This window comes from Erpetoichthys calabaricus, chromosome 1, assembly GCF_900747795.2.
Source record: "Erpetoichthys calabaricus chromosome 1, fErpCal1.3, whole genome shotgun sequence".
In the NCBI taxonomy this organism is placed as follows: domain Eukaryota; kingdom Metazoa; phylum Chordata; class Cladistia; order Polypteriformes; family Polypteridae; genus Erpetoichthys; species Erpetoichthys calabaricus.
In genome coordinates this window covers 80925045-80945469 of record NC_041394.2, presented here as the reverse complement: position 1 = coordinate 80945469, position 20425 = coordinate 80925045, and the positions used below count along the sequence as shown (strand labels likewise).

The 20425-nt window shown below is 38.5% G+C and overlaps 1 protein-coding gene across 1 annotated transcript; it reads left to right on the top strand.

The window, feature by feature from the left end:
- Nucleotides 1–365: 365 nt before the first annotated feature.
- On the top strand, nucleotides 366–19289 carry ovol1a (ovo-like zinc finger 1a). Its single transcript, XM_028802834.2, has 4 exons — nucleotides 366–1016; nucleotides 9775–9977; nucleotides 12187–12373; nucleotides 16381–19289. Exons 1-4 carry the CDS (start codon nucleotides 917–919, stop codon nucleotides 16674–16676), a joined length of 786 nt encoding a protein of 261 aa, XP_028658667.1. The 5' UTR covers nucleotides 366–916; the 3' UTR covers nucleotides 16677–19289.
- The last annotated feature ends 1136 nt before the right edge of the window (nucleotides 19290–20425 follow it).

Below are 20425 nucleotides of genomic sequence, written 5' to 3'. Positions count from 1 at the left end.
TTGCGAGTTTTACATATTCGTGTGTACCTGTGCATCTACCAGCCCTTAGTCGTTCGTCGTATCTTCTTACGGTTTCCCTTCGTCTCTAGTGAATTGTCTACCTTTTATACTTTATTATTGTTTTCTTATAGTAATTCCGTAACGCAAAAAGTCAACCTACACCACTGACCACCCCCTCGCCCTCTCTATATAATTGTCTCCTTAGGCTCTTCGCTACAACGGAATACCAACACGTCCTGAACTTATTTTGAATTTTTGGGGGAGGGAGGTGTGGAGACATACCTTTTCTGTCTCCCCTCCCCCTCTTATCCTACGAGTATTTAAAGACATGATCGATAAAAGAAACTCCTGAGCAATCACCTCAACAGATGTTGGGTGTAGTTGCCTATCTAACTGCTTGATCTTCTTGTTTCTTTCTCTCTCCCCTTCTATTTTTTTCCAGATCAGACATTTTTTTTGTTCCTGTCCTGCACGCTCCCACCTCGAAGCGGAATGAAAACCGGTTCCGCAGGTAACTGATAGGTGGATGTCACCGTTATTTCTCAACGCATGCGCCGTCCACATTTTCCTGCTTTTTATCGCCAAGCAGGATCCCCTTTGAGCTCTAAAGCCACTTTCCTCCTGTAAAAGGACACCGTTAAACTTAAAGGGCAGGGAGTTTGCCCGCGCATGAGTGACAACGACCGCAACAATTAGCGTTAACAAGACTGGAAGCTTGAATAAAACGAAAAGCGAGGCAGTCCGACAGCCGTTATAAGGTAAAGAGAGGCACCCGAGAAGCCCTGAAGTTTGGAAACTTTTTTTTTCCGCTTTTCCTCGTTGGACGCGCGGCTATCGCATTCATTTCAGCTGCACCTGAGAAGGGGAAGGTGCGAGGGAGAATCAGGCGGAGGAGAAAACAGTTAGCTTCACCAAAATGCCCAGAGCGTTCCTCGTCAAGAAGCCTTGCGTTTCGCCCGGGACGAGAAACTGGAGCGAGTTACCCGATGAGGAGCGAGGAGAAATTTATGTTCCAGGTGAGCGTTAAGAATGGCTTACTTTCCGTTTTTTTTTTTTCGCTAACTGTACGAGTGACCTTCAGACCTCAACCGTGTCTTCGGCTTTTCAATTGCTTTATTTCATCTGAACAGGTCGGTTAGTGGAAGATACCATATAAATAGATACATTATTTATGAGAAACGCCTGATTGTATTTAAACGAATTTCTTAAGTTTAAATATAGCTACAATAATAGTGGATACAGTTTTAAAGACTTAATGAAGCATTTTCTGCAATCCCGCTAAGGCGACTACTCTGTGTTAGCGTGTGTATATGGGGTGGGGGGGTGGGTAGGTAGGTGGGTATTTTAAATTTGAAAGTGAACTTTAAACGGCGTTTTTGTAATTAACTAATAGGCTACACGCAGCCTCACTTTAAGGCCAGAGCGTATAATCAGGAAGCAAAACGAAACTTGGATTTTTTAAACGAGTTATAATAAAGTATTTTGACGAAAAGTACTTTCTCTCCTTAAAGGGGAACAATTGGAGAAATTACTTAACGCCTTAAACATTACATTAAAAGGAGTGCAATCTAGTGTTTGCCTAAGACCGCTGTAAAATGCTGCTTTATTGCTGGGGTTTGAACTCTGCTGTTGGTTAATGTTTACATCGGGTCGGGGAAAATAACGGACTGAGCGCTAGGAAGCCTCCTTCAGCAAACAGAGCTGGCGGATTCTGTTACACGGCGGCGGGAGGACAAGGTGCAACGCGGCGCTAGCCGGCCCGGAACCAGGCCACTCTCTCGGAAAGATGCCAGCATCGTTTCGACTTACACACAAACACACACACACACACACTCTCTCTTACACAATGGGCATTTACGTTTCCCTCTCAATTGCGTTTGTTGCATTACATTATCAGTCAAAATGTCACAGTTATATTCTTGACTGTCATTGTATACCGGCTAAACACCCTGAAAAGCTCGTCTCTAATTAAGTTTACTAAGTAAGTTTATGCCAGTTACACTTTAATTCATGTATTGAATTGTCTTCCAGCCAAATTTCACCTGACCTCATCAATTTGGGAAAATACTTAACAAAAAGAATTTGAACAAACTGAGATGGGTCCCCCAGTACAACTGGACTGATGAACAAACCTTCAAAATTTTAACATTGTAGATCCGAGTTACATCGGTGTTTTTGCTTTGGTTTGTTACTTCTGTATTAATCACATTCAATTTAATTAATCTTCATGGCTGATAATGTTCTTTACTTAGGTTTTGCAAGAACATTAACTAACTGTATGCAAATTATGGTGATATCCAGGGGGCTCTGCAGCCACCACTTTGTTATAACCTGCTGTCAGGTTAACTGGTGCCTCTAATCTGGCAAGATGGGAGTTTTTTCTGGGCTTTGTGATTTATTCAAAACCCATCTACACTCTTAAAAGTAAAGGTGCCAGAGCAGTAATCTGAACGGTGCCATAGGGGAACCATTTTTAGTTCTCTAAAAATCCATCCACATGAAGGTTCCTGCAAAAATCCTGTATTTATTGAGGTCATTAACAGGCTCCAAAAATAGCCAGATTTATAAAATACCAATTGCTTTATTATTGTAAAAGTACTGCATAGCATGAAGTGGGGCAAGTTCAGATTTTCTTGATTTTTTACTACCCTTCTATAGGTAGCCTACTGTACCTCAAAGCTTTTTTTTTTTTTTTTTTTTTAATTTTCCACATATTAGGAACCTTTTCAAAGTCCAACAAACCAATTTCATATGCAAAGAACCCTTTGTGGAAAGAAATGCTTCTTTATCAAGCTATGGTCCTACGAGGAACCACATATCTCAGTGAAGTGCCATTTTAGAACCTTTATTTTGAACCTTTGCATCATTCTGGTTGCTGCTGGTGTAGCCCCTGGCCTGGGTAGGTTATTCATAATAGGTATATTTGTATAGTGCTATATGATTGACAGATAAAAGGGGAGGTGCTATATAGTAAAAATAATACATAATATCTATCATACGGCACTTTTCACATTTAATTGATTGACTCATCTAAAGTAGTACGCTTCTCAGTAGACCACCACAGAGCAATACACAGATTGCCCACCACATAAACGAATAAGAAAAGACATATTACGTTCTAGAAATAAATATAAACTTATAGCAGTTGAACACATTTTAATGTGAAAAACATATATATTTAGTGGAAGGGTGCAGCTGTCAGTTATTGATTTAAATTCCAAGCCTAGTGGTCACAGTTTGTTTGAATTTTGCAGGCTATTTATACGTCCACATTGTTATTCTGTACAAAACCCCAGTTTTGTATCCCATCCTAAAGGCACTCAGGGTAACTCCTAAATTTACCTGTAATGAGCGGATGTGGACACCAGAGTTTATTGTTTCAGATCCTGACCTGGTACTGTATGGAGTCTACCCATTCACATTGTATCAGTGGCTTTTCTTTCGGTTCTCCTCTTTCCGTGTACATCAAGTGGGACAGTTACATTTGGCTTGTTATGAGCAAGTGTGCCTATAACAAACAGATGTCCCTTCCTGGGTTGGTTCCTGCCTTGCTTTAGGTTGTGAATCTGTAATGGACTAGGCAGGCTCAGAAAATGGATGGTTGCAAATATTCATAGACTAATAATAAAGTGACAAACAGGGGAAAAAAGCAGTTGAATCCAGATACCACCATTATAGCACACTAATAACAAGGGATGAAGCAAATATATATAATATATATAAATATATTGTCCTCACAGGTGGCACAGTGGTAGTGCTGCTGCTTTGCAATAAGGAGATTGTGGGTTCGCTTCCTGGGTCCTCCCTGTGTGGAGAGTGCTTTGAGTAGTGAGAAAAGCGCTATATAAATGTAAAGAATTATTATTAGTATATATGAATACAAGGAAAACATAAACTATGTAAATGACGCTAAGTTAACAACTGCAAAGGAACCACATGAATATAAGAAATTCTCCAGTGTGACATTTATTTGCTTACCTGATTATATACCTGTTGGCAGTTTCTCAACACACTATGTTGTGTTATATGAATGCCGCCCTGTACTTCTGAACAGAATACATTGTTCGTATAACTGTAATCATCAAAACCTTATGAGAAATAGCACATCCTAAGCTTCTCTGTACTTGTAAGGGAGTTTGTCTTCCAAAAGTTCATCTTTTAACTACCATCTGTCCTTCCATCTTCCTAACCTGTAGGATCGTGGGTAGCTAGAGCCTATTCCAATAATCATTGATCCCAAGGCAGGAACAACTTTCAGACTGGGTGCCAGTGTATCATAGGGCAAACATGCACACACTAGGGTCAATTTAACAACAGCAATTCATCTAACCCCTCATAGTCTTTGGACTGTGGAAGGAAACCTACATGGAGAAATGAACATGCAGAGAACTTGCAAACTGCACACAAGGAACAGTCAGGACAACCCCAGTCTCTTACTGTGAAGCAGTGGTGCTATCACTGTACTAGTGTGCTGCCCCTTTTTAAATGCCTTTGTTTGTAAATATAAATTTAAGACTTGCATTATATTGATACCTAAGAAGGCAAAATGTTAAGTTTGGCACAAAATGTATAAAACTTTCTGGAAATCCAGGACCCATTTCTGCAATATTGTGTAAATGGCTAACTTATGTGCCACATTTTTGCAAAAGTATCGAGTGCCTAGCTGCTGATCAATTGCACATTCTAGCTTCCTTTTGGGGAAAAAAGGGAATACAGAAAATAGATAAAATAATATATCACAGGAGTGCCATAGCAATGAATGTTTACCAATTCTCAGCAGTTTACTAATTGTCCTTATTAGTTATTATTGTAGCATTTATTTACTACTGTTAAATTTTGTAGTAAGCAAAATAAAGTTTTACAATATGAATAGGAATCTAAATGAAAAGTTTTTTCATTTTCTGAATCCACATCTTGGTAAGGATAAACCTAACACTGATATAAGACAGGAATCAACCCCAAAAAAGACATGGGTCAGTTTTTGGAATCCCTCACTTATGTGCATCTTAGACTCACTGTAGTCACTCACCAGCCCACCTAATCTGAACGTCTTTGGGATATGGGAGGAAGGCTTGTGTACCTGCAGACAAAATACAGAGACGGGTGGAGGAAATGAAAACTTAATAACAGTGAACAGGTCAGAATATCAACACAGAATACTGAAGCTATGAAGCAAAAGCAAAAACCACTATACCACACGTATTCTTTTGAAATGACTGAGGCTATTTGTGTGTAATATATTCAATTATTTCTTTCTTTCTGTTTTGCAGTTTTTGAGCTCAGTCTCCTAACAGTTAAACATCTTTGCAGGAAATAGTGGTTTTCAAGGCACTTTTGAGCAGGGGGAAAAAATTGATAGCCAATAACTGCAAAACTTTTATTTCCTAGTTTGGCTGCAAATAATCTACAGGACCCGGTTTTAATATAATAACCTTTAGGCGAGTCCTACCTCGAGAGACTTACGAGGTGAAGATGAATCAATACACTAAGTTGTACAGAGGTCTGCTGTCATTAACAGTGCCATACCACTTGGGGAGCAGAACTGATGAGGAGAGGAGCACTGCCAAGTAAATCTAACTGCATTACTCCAGACAAGGGTTTCATTTAGTTGGGAAGACTTATAGCATAGCTTTAGATCATAGTTCAAAAACTGAAAAAGCAATTAGGAGTAACAATCAGTTATTTTCAATCTTTATATCTTAAAAAATAAAAAATCCTTAAACTACTCTGTGAAACCGCTCCACTGTTAAACAGTAGAAGTCTAACATTCTGCACATGATTTCCTTGGATATGTGATGAGGTATGAAGGATTTGTAGCACTAAGATCACCTAGAAACATTTACCAGCATTTTTGTTTTTCATATTTGAACCTTTCGGAAATTATATCTGTCTTTTGGGTTTCCTAGATTTTATAAGATTTAATTGTGTTCTATTCGTCTCATATTTCAGTAGGATTGTTGTAGCCTTCTCTGGAGTTATTTTTATAAGTTCCCTAAAAAAAAAAAAGAATACTGGGCCAGCTAGCTTCTGGAGTGGCCAGTATAAGCAGAATAGAAGCAATTGACTGACATCCAACCCAACAGCAAAAAAAGTTAAAGTTCACAGAGTCCTAACCTACCCTCGCCTCACCAAAAAGAAAAAAACGTTACAGAGATGTCAGTCTGTATGCACTACTGTGAGCCTTATGAAGCAGAAAGCAAATGTGCCCATAGCTAACTTACATTGAACTGTTTATATGTGAGATGAGGCAATCAAATCCTGAGGAGAATGGAAGCTTATCCGGGCAAAGTGCAGGCCTCTAAGGACTTCCAAGTGGACAGTGTGGCCTAGAGGCAGCTTAATCAGTGGATTCAGTATTAGGCAGGCCTTGTAGATATTGCTGGCTGTTGCCCTCTTTTATGAGTAACTTATTACCTTCTAATTCACATCTTCCTTATCCAGTCTTGAATACTATTTATGATTTAAAGAGATAGAAATCTCAAACTAAGGAACCAGCTTCATGAGTGTATGCGAGTGGCCCGTCTTGACTTTAGCAGATCCTATCTGTGCCTGATAGGATTTCTTATATTTGTACATTGCTTAAAAGTTACTTGTGCAAACAGACTGGAAAGGTTACCAGATGACTGTTCAGCATATGGCAGTATCCACTGCAGCTGTAGTGTTTTAACTCCTTTGTCCATCCATCAATATTCAACTTTTCTCTTCTGAAGAGGCTTGATTTTTTTCTCCTTCTGTAGATTTAGTTGTCTGTAAATTAATGAAAGATTTTAAAAGAAGGCACTGGCAGGCCCTACCTTGGAGACTTAAGCTGCTAGGCTAATGTGTGTGGAATTGTTCCAAAGCAAGGAAGATGCAAAATCATTGGAAATGCTGACCTCTGGGAAAACAGTTGGTATCTGGTGTGGGAGTTGATGGAGTCTAAGTCAATGTGTTGTGTCCTCTTAGACCTGGTGGAAATTTTCATTTGTACTTAGACCTGGATTTGTGTGCACAAGGAGTATACGAACATTAAGCATTTACCTTTAACTCCAAGACTGAATCAGATTTAATGAAGTAGTGCCAAGGATGCCAATAGGCACTATTCCACACGTTGGATGATTTGAAATTAAACTCCAAATAATAACTGAGTGCCCCAGATTTTCAAAGGATACAAGGGCAAAGTAGCTGTTTGCGTAGGCCACTCTGATTGTATTTGTAGATTTAAGATTAACTGCTAAGCAACTGCTTAATTGTGCTTCTGTGCTTCCTCTAGCCTTTGATTTCCTGCATCTTGTCAACCGAGTTGTCTCTGCTGACTTCTCCCCAGAGCAGTGCAAATGCGCCATGGTCTGTTTGAAACCCATCAAGTTTAGTCAACAGTTTCTAGCAGGACAATCAGCACCCTTTCCATTTGCTGAGCTCATGCAGAAAACTATTTCAAGATAAGGGTATATGTATACTGTGTGTGTGTATATATGTGTATATATAATATAGTGTGTGTATGTATATGTGTGTCTAAATAAACTACAACTAACCCTCTGTTATATAAACCTGGGTGAACAATGCAAAGAAAAAAAGAAAGCGGAGCAGTGGATAGAAAAACCAGTTGCCAGGGTGGTTCAGTTAGCTTAAGAGCTGTCGTGTCACTCTAGATCCCTTGCTTGGCAGGACTGACCTGCACAACAGGGCGGAGTGCACAGCTACAAGGAAATAAGCTGGTCATGCCAGTGTGTGGACAATAGCAAAGACCCACCCAGAATGCATAATAGGGGCAGGACCAAGCCTCCTACGCAAAGTTCCCACCCTCGCAATCCACCTGGGGTCAGCATTCCATACTTAAAGATTGCTCTGTGTCACCGCAGGCCTTTTTTTGTTTTTTTCTTTTTTCTGCTTGCCATTCCCTTGCTGCAGCAGATCCAGAAACCTTGAAACACGAGAAAACTCACAATAGTGAGTGTGCCTCAGTGACTCTCCCTTAATCACGTGCAGAATCTAAATGAGTGTCTCTAGTAAACATTATACAGTAAGAGATGGTCTTGCTAAATTAATGTTAGAGCAGTTGTCATTTTCCCCTGTGGCAAATAAAATATTATTATTTTGAGTTCAATACGCTGTTTGTGATAAAAAATAGATATTCTTATTTGTCATGTTATATATTATATATGTTATATATTACTTGTATTTAGTAGATTGTAATGTTCCTATGTTGTTTAACTTAATGAGCTGAGTATTTACAAAGCACCTTTCCTTTATTTTTTTTTTGTTATTTTCAGTTTCTTCTCAATAGTCCACCAGCACTGAAACTCTGTTTCAGTATACAATATTTATGGTGTACTGGTTTATCTGCAGTACTCTCATTCACTTTCTTTTAGTCACACTCACAAAACCTTGACTTAAACTTGGTTTTGTTGGAATTATTATGAACTGATACTGATATTAATACTTCTGCCTCTGGTTAACTGGAAAAAAATCTTGAAAATATTTAAGTGTGTGCAGAGGACAAAGCTGTAAACAATAGCCTACTTACTTATGAAATGTATTTTAACTACAGTCAGTTGCTCCCTTTTTTTATGTTGTTACCTACAATTCCTGAACATATCTGCCCATTTTCCAACTACTTATGGAGGGGCAGAAGGTATATCAGCTCCATGGAAGGCAACAATGCAAATTAGGTGGCATAGTCTATTATATAAAAAAAATCTTGGGTCGAGACGTGATTTTCTCTGAGATACTTTAACATTGCGGGAGACAAGGAGGACAGCTGCTGTACAGGCGTTTAAATGTTCGAAGCGTTGTGCAACATAAAGATCACGCAGCATGGCTCAAGCAGCAGCATAAGCAGCAAGCCAGTTGATCGAGCATAGAGGAGGTAAAAAAAAAATGTATTTGTTTCCCATTGTATCACCATTTAACAGGGGGTTTCGGAGCGCGACCGCATCTCCTTAACATGCGTTCAACCCCCCTCTTCACAACGCGAGAGGCAGAGACGTGAAGTGGCTGGCACGTGGCACCACTGGGGAAGTGTTTCTGGGTGAGCGAAGCAAGCAGGGGCAAAGTCCCCTATTAGTTAATTAAAAAAGAAACCTTTTAGACATTTAAAACAGGCAATTTGTAAATTTGAACCACAGCTCCACCCACGTAGAAATGAAACAGGACAGCAAGGAGAAAAAAACCTAATCTAAATCCGTTAAGTAGTTCTCTCGTGAAAAGTGGACAGACAGACGGACGTTGGAATATATATATATATATATATATACATATATACACACACACACACACACACACACAGAGTGTACTGTATGTCTGTGTATATGTAATATACAACATTATAATTGTTATGGACTGGTTTATGATGCCACCAGGATAGACTGTTATTGTATGTGTTACAATGTTATGTAATGTAATATATAGCATCTGCAAAATTACATAATGCCAATATCATTTTTTTCTGTACAACTACCCTTGATTAATAAATTGTACAGTAAACTCATTTTCCCACAATCCAAAGTTTTCAGTTTCAAAAACTCCATCTATCCATTTTCCATAACCCTTAGTCTAGTTCGGAGCATTGGGTACTTTTATATGTACGGTAATAAGATGTATTAAATTCATTCAATTAAACAGGAGAAATTATTGAGGATTGTAGAAGGGCTAATTTTAAGTTACCTGACAAAGTTTCTCAACTTGGTGCACATTGTTTTAGCTGCTGAGGCTCTCTGATGTTCCCTGTTGGTTGAGACAGCTGGTTGGTGTTGGAGTGTTTACATGTAACTACATTGTCATTCTTTTGTTTAGTGGGATTCTCCTTGTATGCTGAAGAGTCGGAAGCAAGTCCTGCAGAAACCGCTTTGTGCCTCTCAACACGTCCCAGTGACCTGTGCGATTTGGCCTTTCGAGCAGAGCTGCCTTTACGTGCTGCTAAGGGAGCAAGTGAACTGTTGGAGGTCAGCAATACACCCACAAAGAAAGACAACACATATATTCGTTCAAAAATCAAGGTAAAATATTCATAAGTTCTTTCCTTCTGTGTTGGTCATGTGGTTAGGAGCGTTCAAAAAAACTACCGTGGGTTACTCAGACTTTGATTTCAAATTCTTTATATTTACTGTGACCATTTGTAAGCCAAGCCAAGAACCCCAGGCCTGTTCAGTCTATTGAAGGTTATTTGGTTGATTACTGCTGGTATGGACCATATAATCTAAATATAAATATAAATCCAGCCACACAGATCATGGAGAAATTCAACATGTTAAAGGTTTTTCTGGTTGCATAATTATATGGAAAGTGACTAGAATGGCGTCTGATTGCACTTTCATGTAGGGGTGTGTGTGAGCGGGGCCCTGCTATGGACTGGCAGTCTACCCAGGACTGGTTTCTGCTCAGTTGTGGCAGGATAAGCTTCATCTCCACACAACTCTGAAATGAATGAAATACAGTTTTACAATGTTATATTATATTTATTTAAGAATCTGAGTCAGTTATCTTGTGGAAACCTAACATGGGCCTGAACACATTCTGAGTTTTCCTAATTTTCTTTGACATCAGGAAGGAAAACATAAATAAGATGGATCTCTGCTTGCAAGAGCCTATTGTCAGTGGTTACAGCCTGAATATAGTTCATATCTTTGTACCTTTGTATGTTGGAAGGTTATTTAATAATATTATGTCATTTCCCATTTATAAAGTATATTTGCTTTTTTAATAAACTGTTAAGTTAATGATTTATATTTGAATGGAGTTAGGAAAGAGACAATAAAGTGAAAGTCACTTCCAGTCCCTGAATGACCAGCAGTTTAAGCCTAATAAATAAGTATTCAATGCTATATAATGATCATTTGAATAAATAATAATCCTCCTAATACATGCTATTGACTAATGTGTATGTTTAAAGTAGTCTCCCCCTCTTATACATTATTATTTTCCACAATACTCCCAAATGTTCTTGGATGGTGTACAGATCAGGCCGTTTTTAAGAGATATTTTTTACTAAAAAATAATGTAAACATTTTATTATTTAGAGATGGGCAAAACTTAAATGCCAACCAATCAGTGCTTCAGCCCCTTAGGCAGTGGCTCAGAATATGAATAGTAACCTTACTTGACAATTTTAATACAGCTTGTCTACTATGTGAATATAAATATGAGTGAGACAAAAATCACTGAATAATTAGTTTGGGGTTTCCCACTGTATAGAAGGTATGCTGAATGTAGCTTGCATTTCTTTATTAAAGCAAAAACACCAGCTGCACAAGCATGGATGTGGTTGTAAACAAAGATCAGAAATGAATCTCGAGTATGTTGGATGACTATATATTGTGCATTAAAACTTCTTTGTGGCATATATGAGAAAAGAAGGGCATAAAGTGTACATTTCAAACCAACGTGCATGGGGCATTGACTGGTGAGGAGGGGCATATTTCTTTTAAGTGGCGAATATTTGACAATAGAACTGCAAACCATGTCTGCTTAAGGCTATATCACATTCATGACTTTTCAGTGATTTTTTTTTTTTTTAGTCGTAGCCTTAATTTACAAAATTTAAGCGAGTTGGAGGGAGTTGGCAGTTTGCTCCTGTGAAGCCTGTCCAACTAGTATGCGACTCGCTATGACAAAATCAAGTAGGTTTGATTTTGTCTTTAGTCATATGAGTGGGCTGTGTGTGAGCTGATAACCAATGAATCTGTAAGTATAATCCATATAATGTAGTGAAGAGAAAAAAAGAACATGGATGTTTTGGACCTCACCGGCAGAAAGGAGCTCACCTATGTGATGTCTCAAGTTTAACATAACACGACAAAATGGAAAAATGAGGAGAAAAAAAAGGGCCAAGACTGCGGCTGAACTCATCGTACCTGTTAACCCTTCATACAACACCAGCTCCTTCAGGCAGCACATTATTGGCTTTGACACAAAGGCGCAAACGCATCTGCACTGACAAATCGGCAAATTTGACATGCCCAGTAATTTTCAGTTGTTTAAACTGACACGGTCTGCTGATGAGATCAGAAACTGCAATTAGCAAGTCTGACATACCCCATGACTAGAAGTCACGTAATGCAAGATCAGCTTTATTTGCTCACCAGTTGTAGATCTAGATGTGCATTTGCTCACAAAACAATTTATCACTAAGGAAGAGAAGATCAGGACACGGACTGTCTGAAAAGATTACAGCATTTCAATTGTTTCTTATTCTGTGCCTTTGAACAGGTAACCAGTGGGGAGCTGCCAACAGATGCTTTCATCTGCCATATCTGCCAGAAGAGCTTCCAGTACCAGCGTATGCTGAACCGCCATATGAAGTGTCACGTTGACATGAAGAGACATTTGTGCCCATACTGCAACAAAGGGTTTAATGACACCTTCGACCTCAAAAGACATGTCCGCACCCACACTGGTAAGACAGAGTTTTCAGGTGTCCACTTTCTCATTTTCTGATAACTGACTGTTGCATTGATCTTGGAGCATCCTGCCTAGATCCACAGCTACATGCAGACATGTTTGACACAAGGCTTTTAGTTCTGATAATTCACATGATCTTGGTTGAGTGCACTACTATAATAGTATTCTTGGCAACTCAGTGTTAAATATCAGTTTTATAACCATTAGGGCAGAGCCTTAACCTGAGGCTATGCTGTTGATTTATGTTAAAAGATTAATATTGTTTAATTAGCAAAAATGTTCTTTTTGTTTTCTGTGCATGTGTAAATTTAGGTTTTGGTCCCCATCTATCCTTTGCCACAGATTCTTTTTGTCTTTGCCTACTTCCATGGTCTAATGTCAGTGACTGAATCCATTGTAAGCATAATTGGGATTTAAAGTTTGAGAAGAAGGAAATCCTTTTTTTTTTTTTTTCCTTCCTTTGTCCAGCATGTCAGGTTAGAATGTAGACGGGCAGGGGACCTGACCATTGACAAGCTATAAAGAGAAGAAATTCTGGCCATTGGTCTGTGTGTCTTGTTATAAACATTTGTTCCTGTCTGTCAGGCTTAAATGCAGGCTTCTCTGGATACATTTGAAGCATTGGTTTGTCTGTTGCATTATTGTTCAGGCCAGTTTACCTCTTTTACTAACTTTAGACCCTGATTTATGTGACATACTGGTATTGTATCTTGATGAGCCGTAAGTTTTGGTATTTCAGAGAGTGTTTCCTTGGCTTATGTACCTGTTTAACACAAATGTCTGAAAATTATTGCTTTAACTCAGTAAAGCAGAACAGTTGGTAAGGACTCTAGATGGATATACACATATTAATGGAAAAAAAAGTTAAATTTATGAAGTAAATTAGAATATGTAATTGTGTTGAAACAGTTCTTGAGGTAAAACTCCTAATCTAAACAAGGCATGTTAATGCATTTCTAAGATGAATGCAAGATCAAAACATGTCTGAATGCTCAACAACTGAACGTATTGCTTACCTTCTGTGGTTGAGTATAGCAATTTGTTGGACTCAAGTCAGGGCTGAGCTCACACACAACCATTGTGGTGTCATAGAAAGGGAAAACGACAATCTTATTAACTTGAGGCACCATAGAGCTAGTAGCCTAAGCATTCAATTTGTTCAGTTTTTAAAATAAAAAATAATCTTAGTATCTTTTTAAAATTCCCATTTTAATTAAGAAGATAATTTGAGCTGTAGACATAAGAAAACATGCCATGTATGTAGTGTTGAGATTGTGAGCCACAAGCAGAAAGTGCTTCTCTTGTTGAACCATATCAGTAGGACACCAATAGGACCATTAAAATGTAATTGTGCATCAGAAAGATACTTAAAAATACAGTCACTCTTCATAGAAGGGGGCTAAAATTAAACTTTTTAAAATCTGGAAATTAAAAAAGAAAAAAAAACGATTGTTTTATAACAAATATTTTTGCTTATTATGCTGTTAGATGCATTTTTACATTTTCTGTAATGTATTGTCCTTCCACGATTTGGGAAATACTCGAAAGGCACTTTAAAGAACTAAAAAAAAAAATAATCCTGTATTACTCTTTTTGGGTAGTCATTGGCCCCTTTACTGTTTGAATCAATCATTTCACTAATATTTTATATTCTATAGTGAGTGGACTGAAAGGAAGGTATTTTTTGTTTTAAAGGTCATAGTTTGGAAGGGGAGGAATGGCTAGGGGGAATTTGATTTGGCCTTTCAAACCTTTTTAGATTCAGCTTCAACTTTTTATACATCATTTCAGTCTTCCAGTGTTGCCTAAACAAGGTAATGGGCTGCTAGAGCCTAACCCAACAGCATTAGTCAGGAGGCACCCACTCTGCCATGTCCAGTGCCAGTCTAAGTGAAGTAGCTGAAGATGAAGGATGTGTCTGCTTTAAGGTGCCCGTCTATCACAGGTCACACACTCACACATCCATACTCACTCAAATGGAAACAATTTAAAGTTAATACCCATGTCCTTAGGTGTGGGAGGAGAATAGAGTACCTTGAGAGAAATTCACAGACACAAAAACGATGTGCAGACTGCACACAGGCATTGACCGGAGTGGGATTTAAAGCAAACATTTCATGAGGCGAGAGTTCTTTCCCTGCAATAAAATTTCTGGTGTTCAACCAGCCATTGCGGGCACAGATAACTCTCTTCAGATAACTACACTGGTTTCCTGCAGTGGCATGTATTAAGTTAAAATACTTGATGCCTGCCTACAGAGTAGATATTAAGTATGCCCCTATATACAGTATATGATGTATAATGTGGTGTATATGTAGTGTGTATATATATATAGATATATATATAGATATATATAGATATATAGATATATATATATATATATATATATATATAGATATATAATATAGATATAATGAGGTCCTCTGCTCCTTCTCAACCACTTAAATCTGCTTTTGAATGGTGTCTGGTGATTGTGTGGCATCAAATCTCAGTCCAGACTTACTTCATGTGTGCCTCCTGGCTGGTGGAATGAGCTTCCCACCTCCACTTGAAACTCTGACTCCCTCAATATGTTCAAGGAGCTTTTGAAGACTCTCTTGTTTGGTGAATTTCTAAGTGATAGCAGTTGGGTTTTGTAAATCTGGGAAATGTAACTCACTCATATTTTGTTTTGAGCTTTTCACTTGTGGAAATCAATTTTGAGCCCTTGTCCTGTAACACTTGTTCCCAAACAGTCCCCAGACTGATGTTACTTGATTATGTTGACTTTTATGTTGACCTCTTTTGTGAGTCACTTTGGATAAAAGTGTCTGCTAAGCAAGTAAATGTTTTTAATAGCTTTGTATATTCTTTAGGTGGGATAGGTTATATACTGTATATTTTATGAGGATTCAGTTTTTCCATTTCTTTCTCAAAACATATCTCTCTGATGTTTGGATGCTGCCCATCAGTTACAAGTACTAAGAGACATCAAAAAGCATCTCTCCATCTTGAGAAAGTCCTCTTCAGTTTCTGACTGAATCTGACTTTGGCTGTGCAGGCCATTGACCATTTTGCTTGGTGGCTAAGGTCTTCAGATACCAGTTGAATTGTCACTTCTGATCCACTATGTGATGCAGAGCAAATAATGTAACCTGCCTGTCCTGCAATTGTGTGTGTTTGTGTAAAAAAAAAAAAAAAAAAAAAAAAAGTAATATGCAGTTGTAAAAGTGTAAACTAATATTCACTACCAGTAACGGCGCCGTGCAGTGAATACACTTGACTTGAGCGTTCCTAGTTGTCATCGTCTTTCTCTGCATGTTTAGCATTCGTTTGCTCAGAGGTTGATGCGCTTGCTCCTTCCTGAGCAACTCTTCTTTTCTCCACCCTAGTGGCCCGCTTCTTCTCTTCTTTCGTCAGCATCTTTTCACGTTCAAACTGATTAAGTCAGTGTTTGTGTTGCAATTACTTAGTACGTTTTCTGTAATTTTTCACTTAAGCTGGCACTTAAGTCTTCAATCTGCTTCAAGAATGATTTAAGATATGAAGAGGGAGGGGAAGTGACGGTGAAATTGGTGGAGATGAGAACGGCGCCCGTACACGTGCACTGCATGGCTGCCCTGCTGGCCGCTGCTGAGAGTTGATTCTACAATAAAATAAAATAAAAATAAAAACGAGGAATAACCTTGGAGGTCAATCATCACCATGAAAGCGGATAGTTGAGGTCACGTAGTATATGTGTACCAAATTTCAGGTCAATAGGTCAAACGGTTTGCAAGCTACAGGTGATTTAAAATCCTGGACAGCCACGGTAGCGTATTATACGTATACTGTATAAAGATACTGTACAAGGCATTACATAAATGCAGATTCTTTATTTTCTCAAAGTGACTGCATGATAAGTGAATTCTTTTAAAATTATGGCTATCCATTCGTTTTCACTGGTTTTCCATCTTTTTCACCTTTGTTACACATTTATCCCCCATTACCTTTATTCTGATGTTTTTCTTGCTCCCATTTCAGGTGTCCGCCCCTATAAGTGCAACCTGTGCGAGAAGGCCTTCACGCAGCGCTGCTCACTCGAGTCGCACCTCAAGAAGATTCATGGTGTGATCCAGCAGTATGCCTACAAAGAGCGGCGCACCAAACTGTACGTGTGTGAAGAGTGCGGTTACACTGCAGACAGCCAGGAGTCACAACTGAAGCACATCCGTGAGGCGCACCCCGATAGTCCTTTACTGCGCAAATCCTCCAAAAAGCTGGCAGCTTCCCTGCACTGTGACTCCTCACTCATGCTTGGAAAGGAAAGCCCAGAATGAGGGCCGCCGAAAGTGTTTGGCTTCTTCAGCACCAGGGGTTGCATCCATCACTTCCAGCACACATTCTTCCTTTTTTTTTTTTAACCCATTTTGTGTGCTTTTTACTCTCTTTGCATTTTTATAAAGACTTTGCCCCTTAATTATTTTTTGTTGCCCCTTAATAAATATTAAACAGCCCCTTGAAGTACTGATTAGATCGTACTTTGGCAGCATCTTCGTTAGTTTGGGTTGCCAACAATAGAGTTGCACATTTGATGGGGAAACTTGGGAGTGGTGTTAGAGGAGAAAAGCACTTGAAAAGCTAATAGAGAGACTCTTAATGAGAACGACCAGTAAAAAGGGATTTAAAGACTCAAATATTTATTTTACAAAATTATGCCAAGTGCCGACATTTGAAAAATTACTTTCAGAAATCCATGTGCCTTTTATTGCATGAAATCTTTGGGGTAATTTATCCTTCCCATAGCTTAGTCATTAATTCTCTAGGTCTTTCTGTTATAATGCTTTTATTTATTCTTTTAAATAAAGGGTAAAGGCTTATAGGGAGCAAATATCAAGCAGGTGGCAATTCTGGTTTACTAAGGTGGCATAATAATTTAAAAGATGAAGATCTTTGTGCTCATTTTTCTGTAATTTACGGCTTGTCTACTTCTATCAGACTTTATCCATAAGATGTGAAAAAGTTGTTCTTGTGCAGAAGGGCTGCCCCTCCTTTTGCAGGAAGAAGAGGCAGTGGGACCATCATATCTGCACAGGTTGGGTTTACTTTTATTTGTTTTGTGGTTAATTATGTTTTTTTTCTCTATGGCAAAAGCCATAACTTGAATGTGTTTGTGCTTATAATTTATCGTGGTAATGAACTTCTTGTGCATATTTCTGATGCAGTCATGAGTGTATGTAAGGTTCTATTTAAGTAATCTTGTCATAAGCTGTAGGTGGGTGACCATATTTTAAGTACATTAAGCACAGCTAGGAGCTCCAGTAATTTCTCCATATATAACAAACAAAGGCCTAGTTTACTCTACAGCTGCTTCATTTTTAGTCTATTACCTACTGGTACAGGCATAATTGGACATTCAATTAAAAAGGGACAATGACAAACTTAGTCAGGCATGTCAGATGTTGCGAACCCCAGCTCATTTAAACATTTAAATACTTCATTCTATTTGTTCTACTCATCATTACATTAGTTACTTTGGCTTTGCTTTTCTTGGGAGCCCTTGAACTGAAAGGCTCATTGACAAGGCCATAGACGGGAGCACTTGAGGAACTTCAAGGAGCACCACATCAGGTTATTAACATCCTGCCTTCTGGGGGGTTTGGGCCGAGAAGGGGTGGGTCATCAAAACAGTGCTCTGATTGTAGGTTCTGCTGAGGTCGGACGATTGTTTATTAACAATTGTAGAACTGGCATGAGTAACTGCAACTGTTTTCGCTCAGGGATAATTCTCAATGAATGAAATGAGGCTAGAAACGTGTGAGGAAAGTAAGAGAATTGATATTTGCATTGTTTAATTAAATAAAGGGACACGTGTACATATATATTAGATGTAAATATAGGGAGGGGAAAAAAAATATATAACATGAGTCCTGAAGACTCCAAGCAATTGATTTTTTTTTTTTTCATAACCATACAAGACAAAGGTTAATTTTTTTGTATTTAAATAAGTAGGCAAAGGATTGTATTGTATTTAAGTGAACTATTGCAAGAAAATGTCCATTTTGTTCTTCCATTCCTGTTTGGAGTATGTTAACCACATCCAGCCTGTTCATAGACTTTCATTCCTTCTTGTTTTTCTACATTTCACTGGGTAAATTGCTTAAGGTGCTCAAATAAGACACTCCTTGAGCAGTAAAAAAAAAAAAAAAAAAAAGCCTTAAGCATCTGCTCTTCAGGATTTGCAGTGTCTGGTTCAAACTGGAACAATATGCTAAAGGGTGTGTGGTTAAAAAAAATAATAATAATAATAATCGGGGAGATTTAGTTGTTCGAATGAGGCGTATACTTCTCTTTTTTTGTACAGCGTTTAAAAATTTTATTGAATCTGAATATTTATTTTGGGGCTGTAAAATAATACAAGCTAAAATGTATATGTTTTGGTTATCTTTCATTGTTTTGTTTTTTTTTATTCTAGCATGGACACTTTAGATCTTAAAATACTAAGCTGCTCCTTGTTATAAGTGGGGAGTAATTTGTCACCCAAGTGTTTTGTTTTGTTTTGTTTTTTGTCCTATTGTGTTGCTTTGGTGCAAATGCAAGAATGAACATTGGAAGACAGTACAATTCTTCTTCAATGTCAGCAAATTTCAGTGATTTTAGCTTACCTTAAAAATGTAGTCCCAAGGGCCTACCTGGAAAAAGTGGATTCTTTTCTATTACGTAACTGTAAACACTGGATGTAATTAGTATATTTTTCTATTTTGTAATACCGCCAAACTACTGTGTGTGTATATAAAATATATTAAAAAGTAGGCCATTGTGATATACTGTATGTACAGATTTTAAAATGTTGTATTGGTTCTGCTGTTTCTAATGTTTACAGGGATTCATGGATTCTCAGCCTTGGTTAAGGCAACTAAGTCATTAAAATGGTGTTTTTCTAATGAACTCAACTCCTGTGTCTAGATTTTTTTTTAATAGAAGCTTAATTTATACCTGGCTAGCACCGTGGTTATTTCTGCTGTGCTAGCAGCCATACCACTCACATGTCAGACTAGGCAATCCACCTGAAGCTAAGCATCTTCTGCTGGCCAGTTTCTAGATGTGAGACCAATCAGCAAAAGCTTGAATTTTTTTTTTTGTTCTTTATTTCGCCTTATACAATTTCTTGTATTAGGAATTTGTTAGTTTTCGCATACCCCTTGGGGTCAGAGCGCAGGGTCAGCCATTGTACAGCACCCCTGGAGCAATTAGAGGTTAAGGGTCTTGCTCAAGGGCCCAGCAGAGTAGGATCTCTTTTGGCAGTGACGGGGATTCGAACCGGCAACCTTCGGGATACCAGCGCAGATCCTTAGCCTACAGAGCCACCACTCCGCCCTACTATTTGCTCCTGGAAGAGGTGTTGGTGAGGCCATCAGGAGGTGCTTACCTTTAGTCGGTGTGTGGATCCCACTGCCCCAGTGCAATGACAGGGTCACTGTGCTGTAAAAAGTCTCTGTCTTTTAGATGAGACATATAACCAAGGTCCAGATTCTCTGTGGGTGTCTTAAAAACAGTAGGGTGTCCTGGTTAAAGTACCCCTCATGGCCTTATCCATCTTGGCCTCCCTAATCACCCCCTGTCTCTAATTGACTAACTTACCTCTCTCATCTCTTTACCATCTAACAGCTAATGTGTAGTGAATGTACTGGTACAAAATGGCTGCTGTTGAATTATCCAAGTGGATGCTGCACATTGGTGGTGGTTGCAGTGGTTCCCCTACTGTGCATGTAAAGCACTTTGAGTAGTTAAAATAAATAGTCACATTTATATAACACTTTTCTATTACTGCCCAATACAGTATGCTCACATTGGCTGTGTTCTGTTTTTTGTTTTCTCTATGCTTTCCATGTGTTTTTTTTCCTCACACACTCCAAAAACAAGTATATAAGGCTGATTAGCTTCTTTAAAGCAGCATGTCATTAATGAGTGTGCCCCTTAAAGAATTGGTTGATTCCTGTCTTGCACCTGATGTGGCTGAATTAGGCTCTGACTGCTGCTACCCTGAAGTACAGTAAACAAGTTTGATAATGAATGGACAATTTACACC

Bases quoted from the DNA above. Each gene is read 5' to 3' on its own strand.
- ovol1a (XM_028802834.2), top strand. From the start codon at position 917: ATGCCCAGAGCGTTCCTCGTCAAGAAGCCTTGCGTTTCGCCCGGGACG. The intron at 9,978-12,186 runs GTAAAATATTCA...GCCTTTGAACAG, and splicing joins ATATTCGTTCAAAAATCAAG to GTAACCAGTGGGGAGCTGCC. The intron at 12,374-16,380 runs GTAAGACAGAGT...CTCCCATTTCAG, and splicing joins ACATGTCCGCACCCACACTG to GTGTCCGCCCCTATAAGTGC.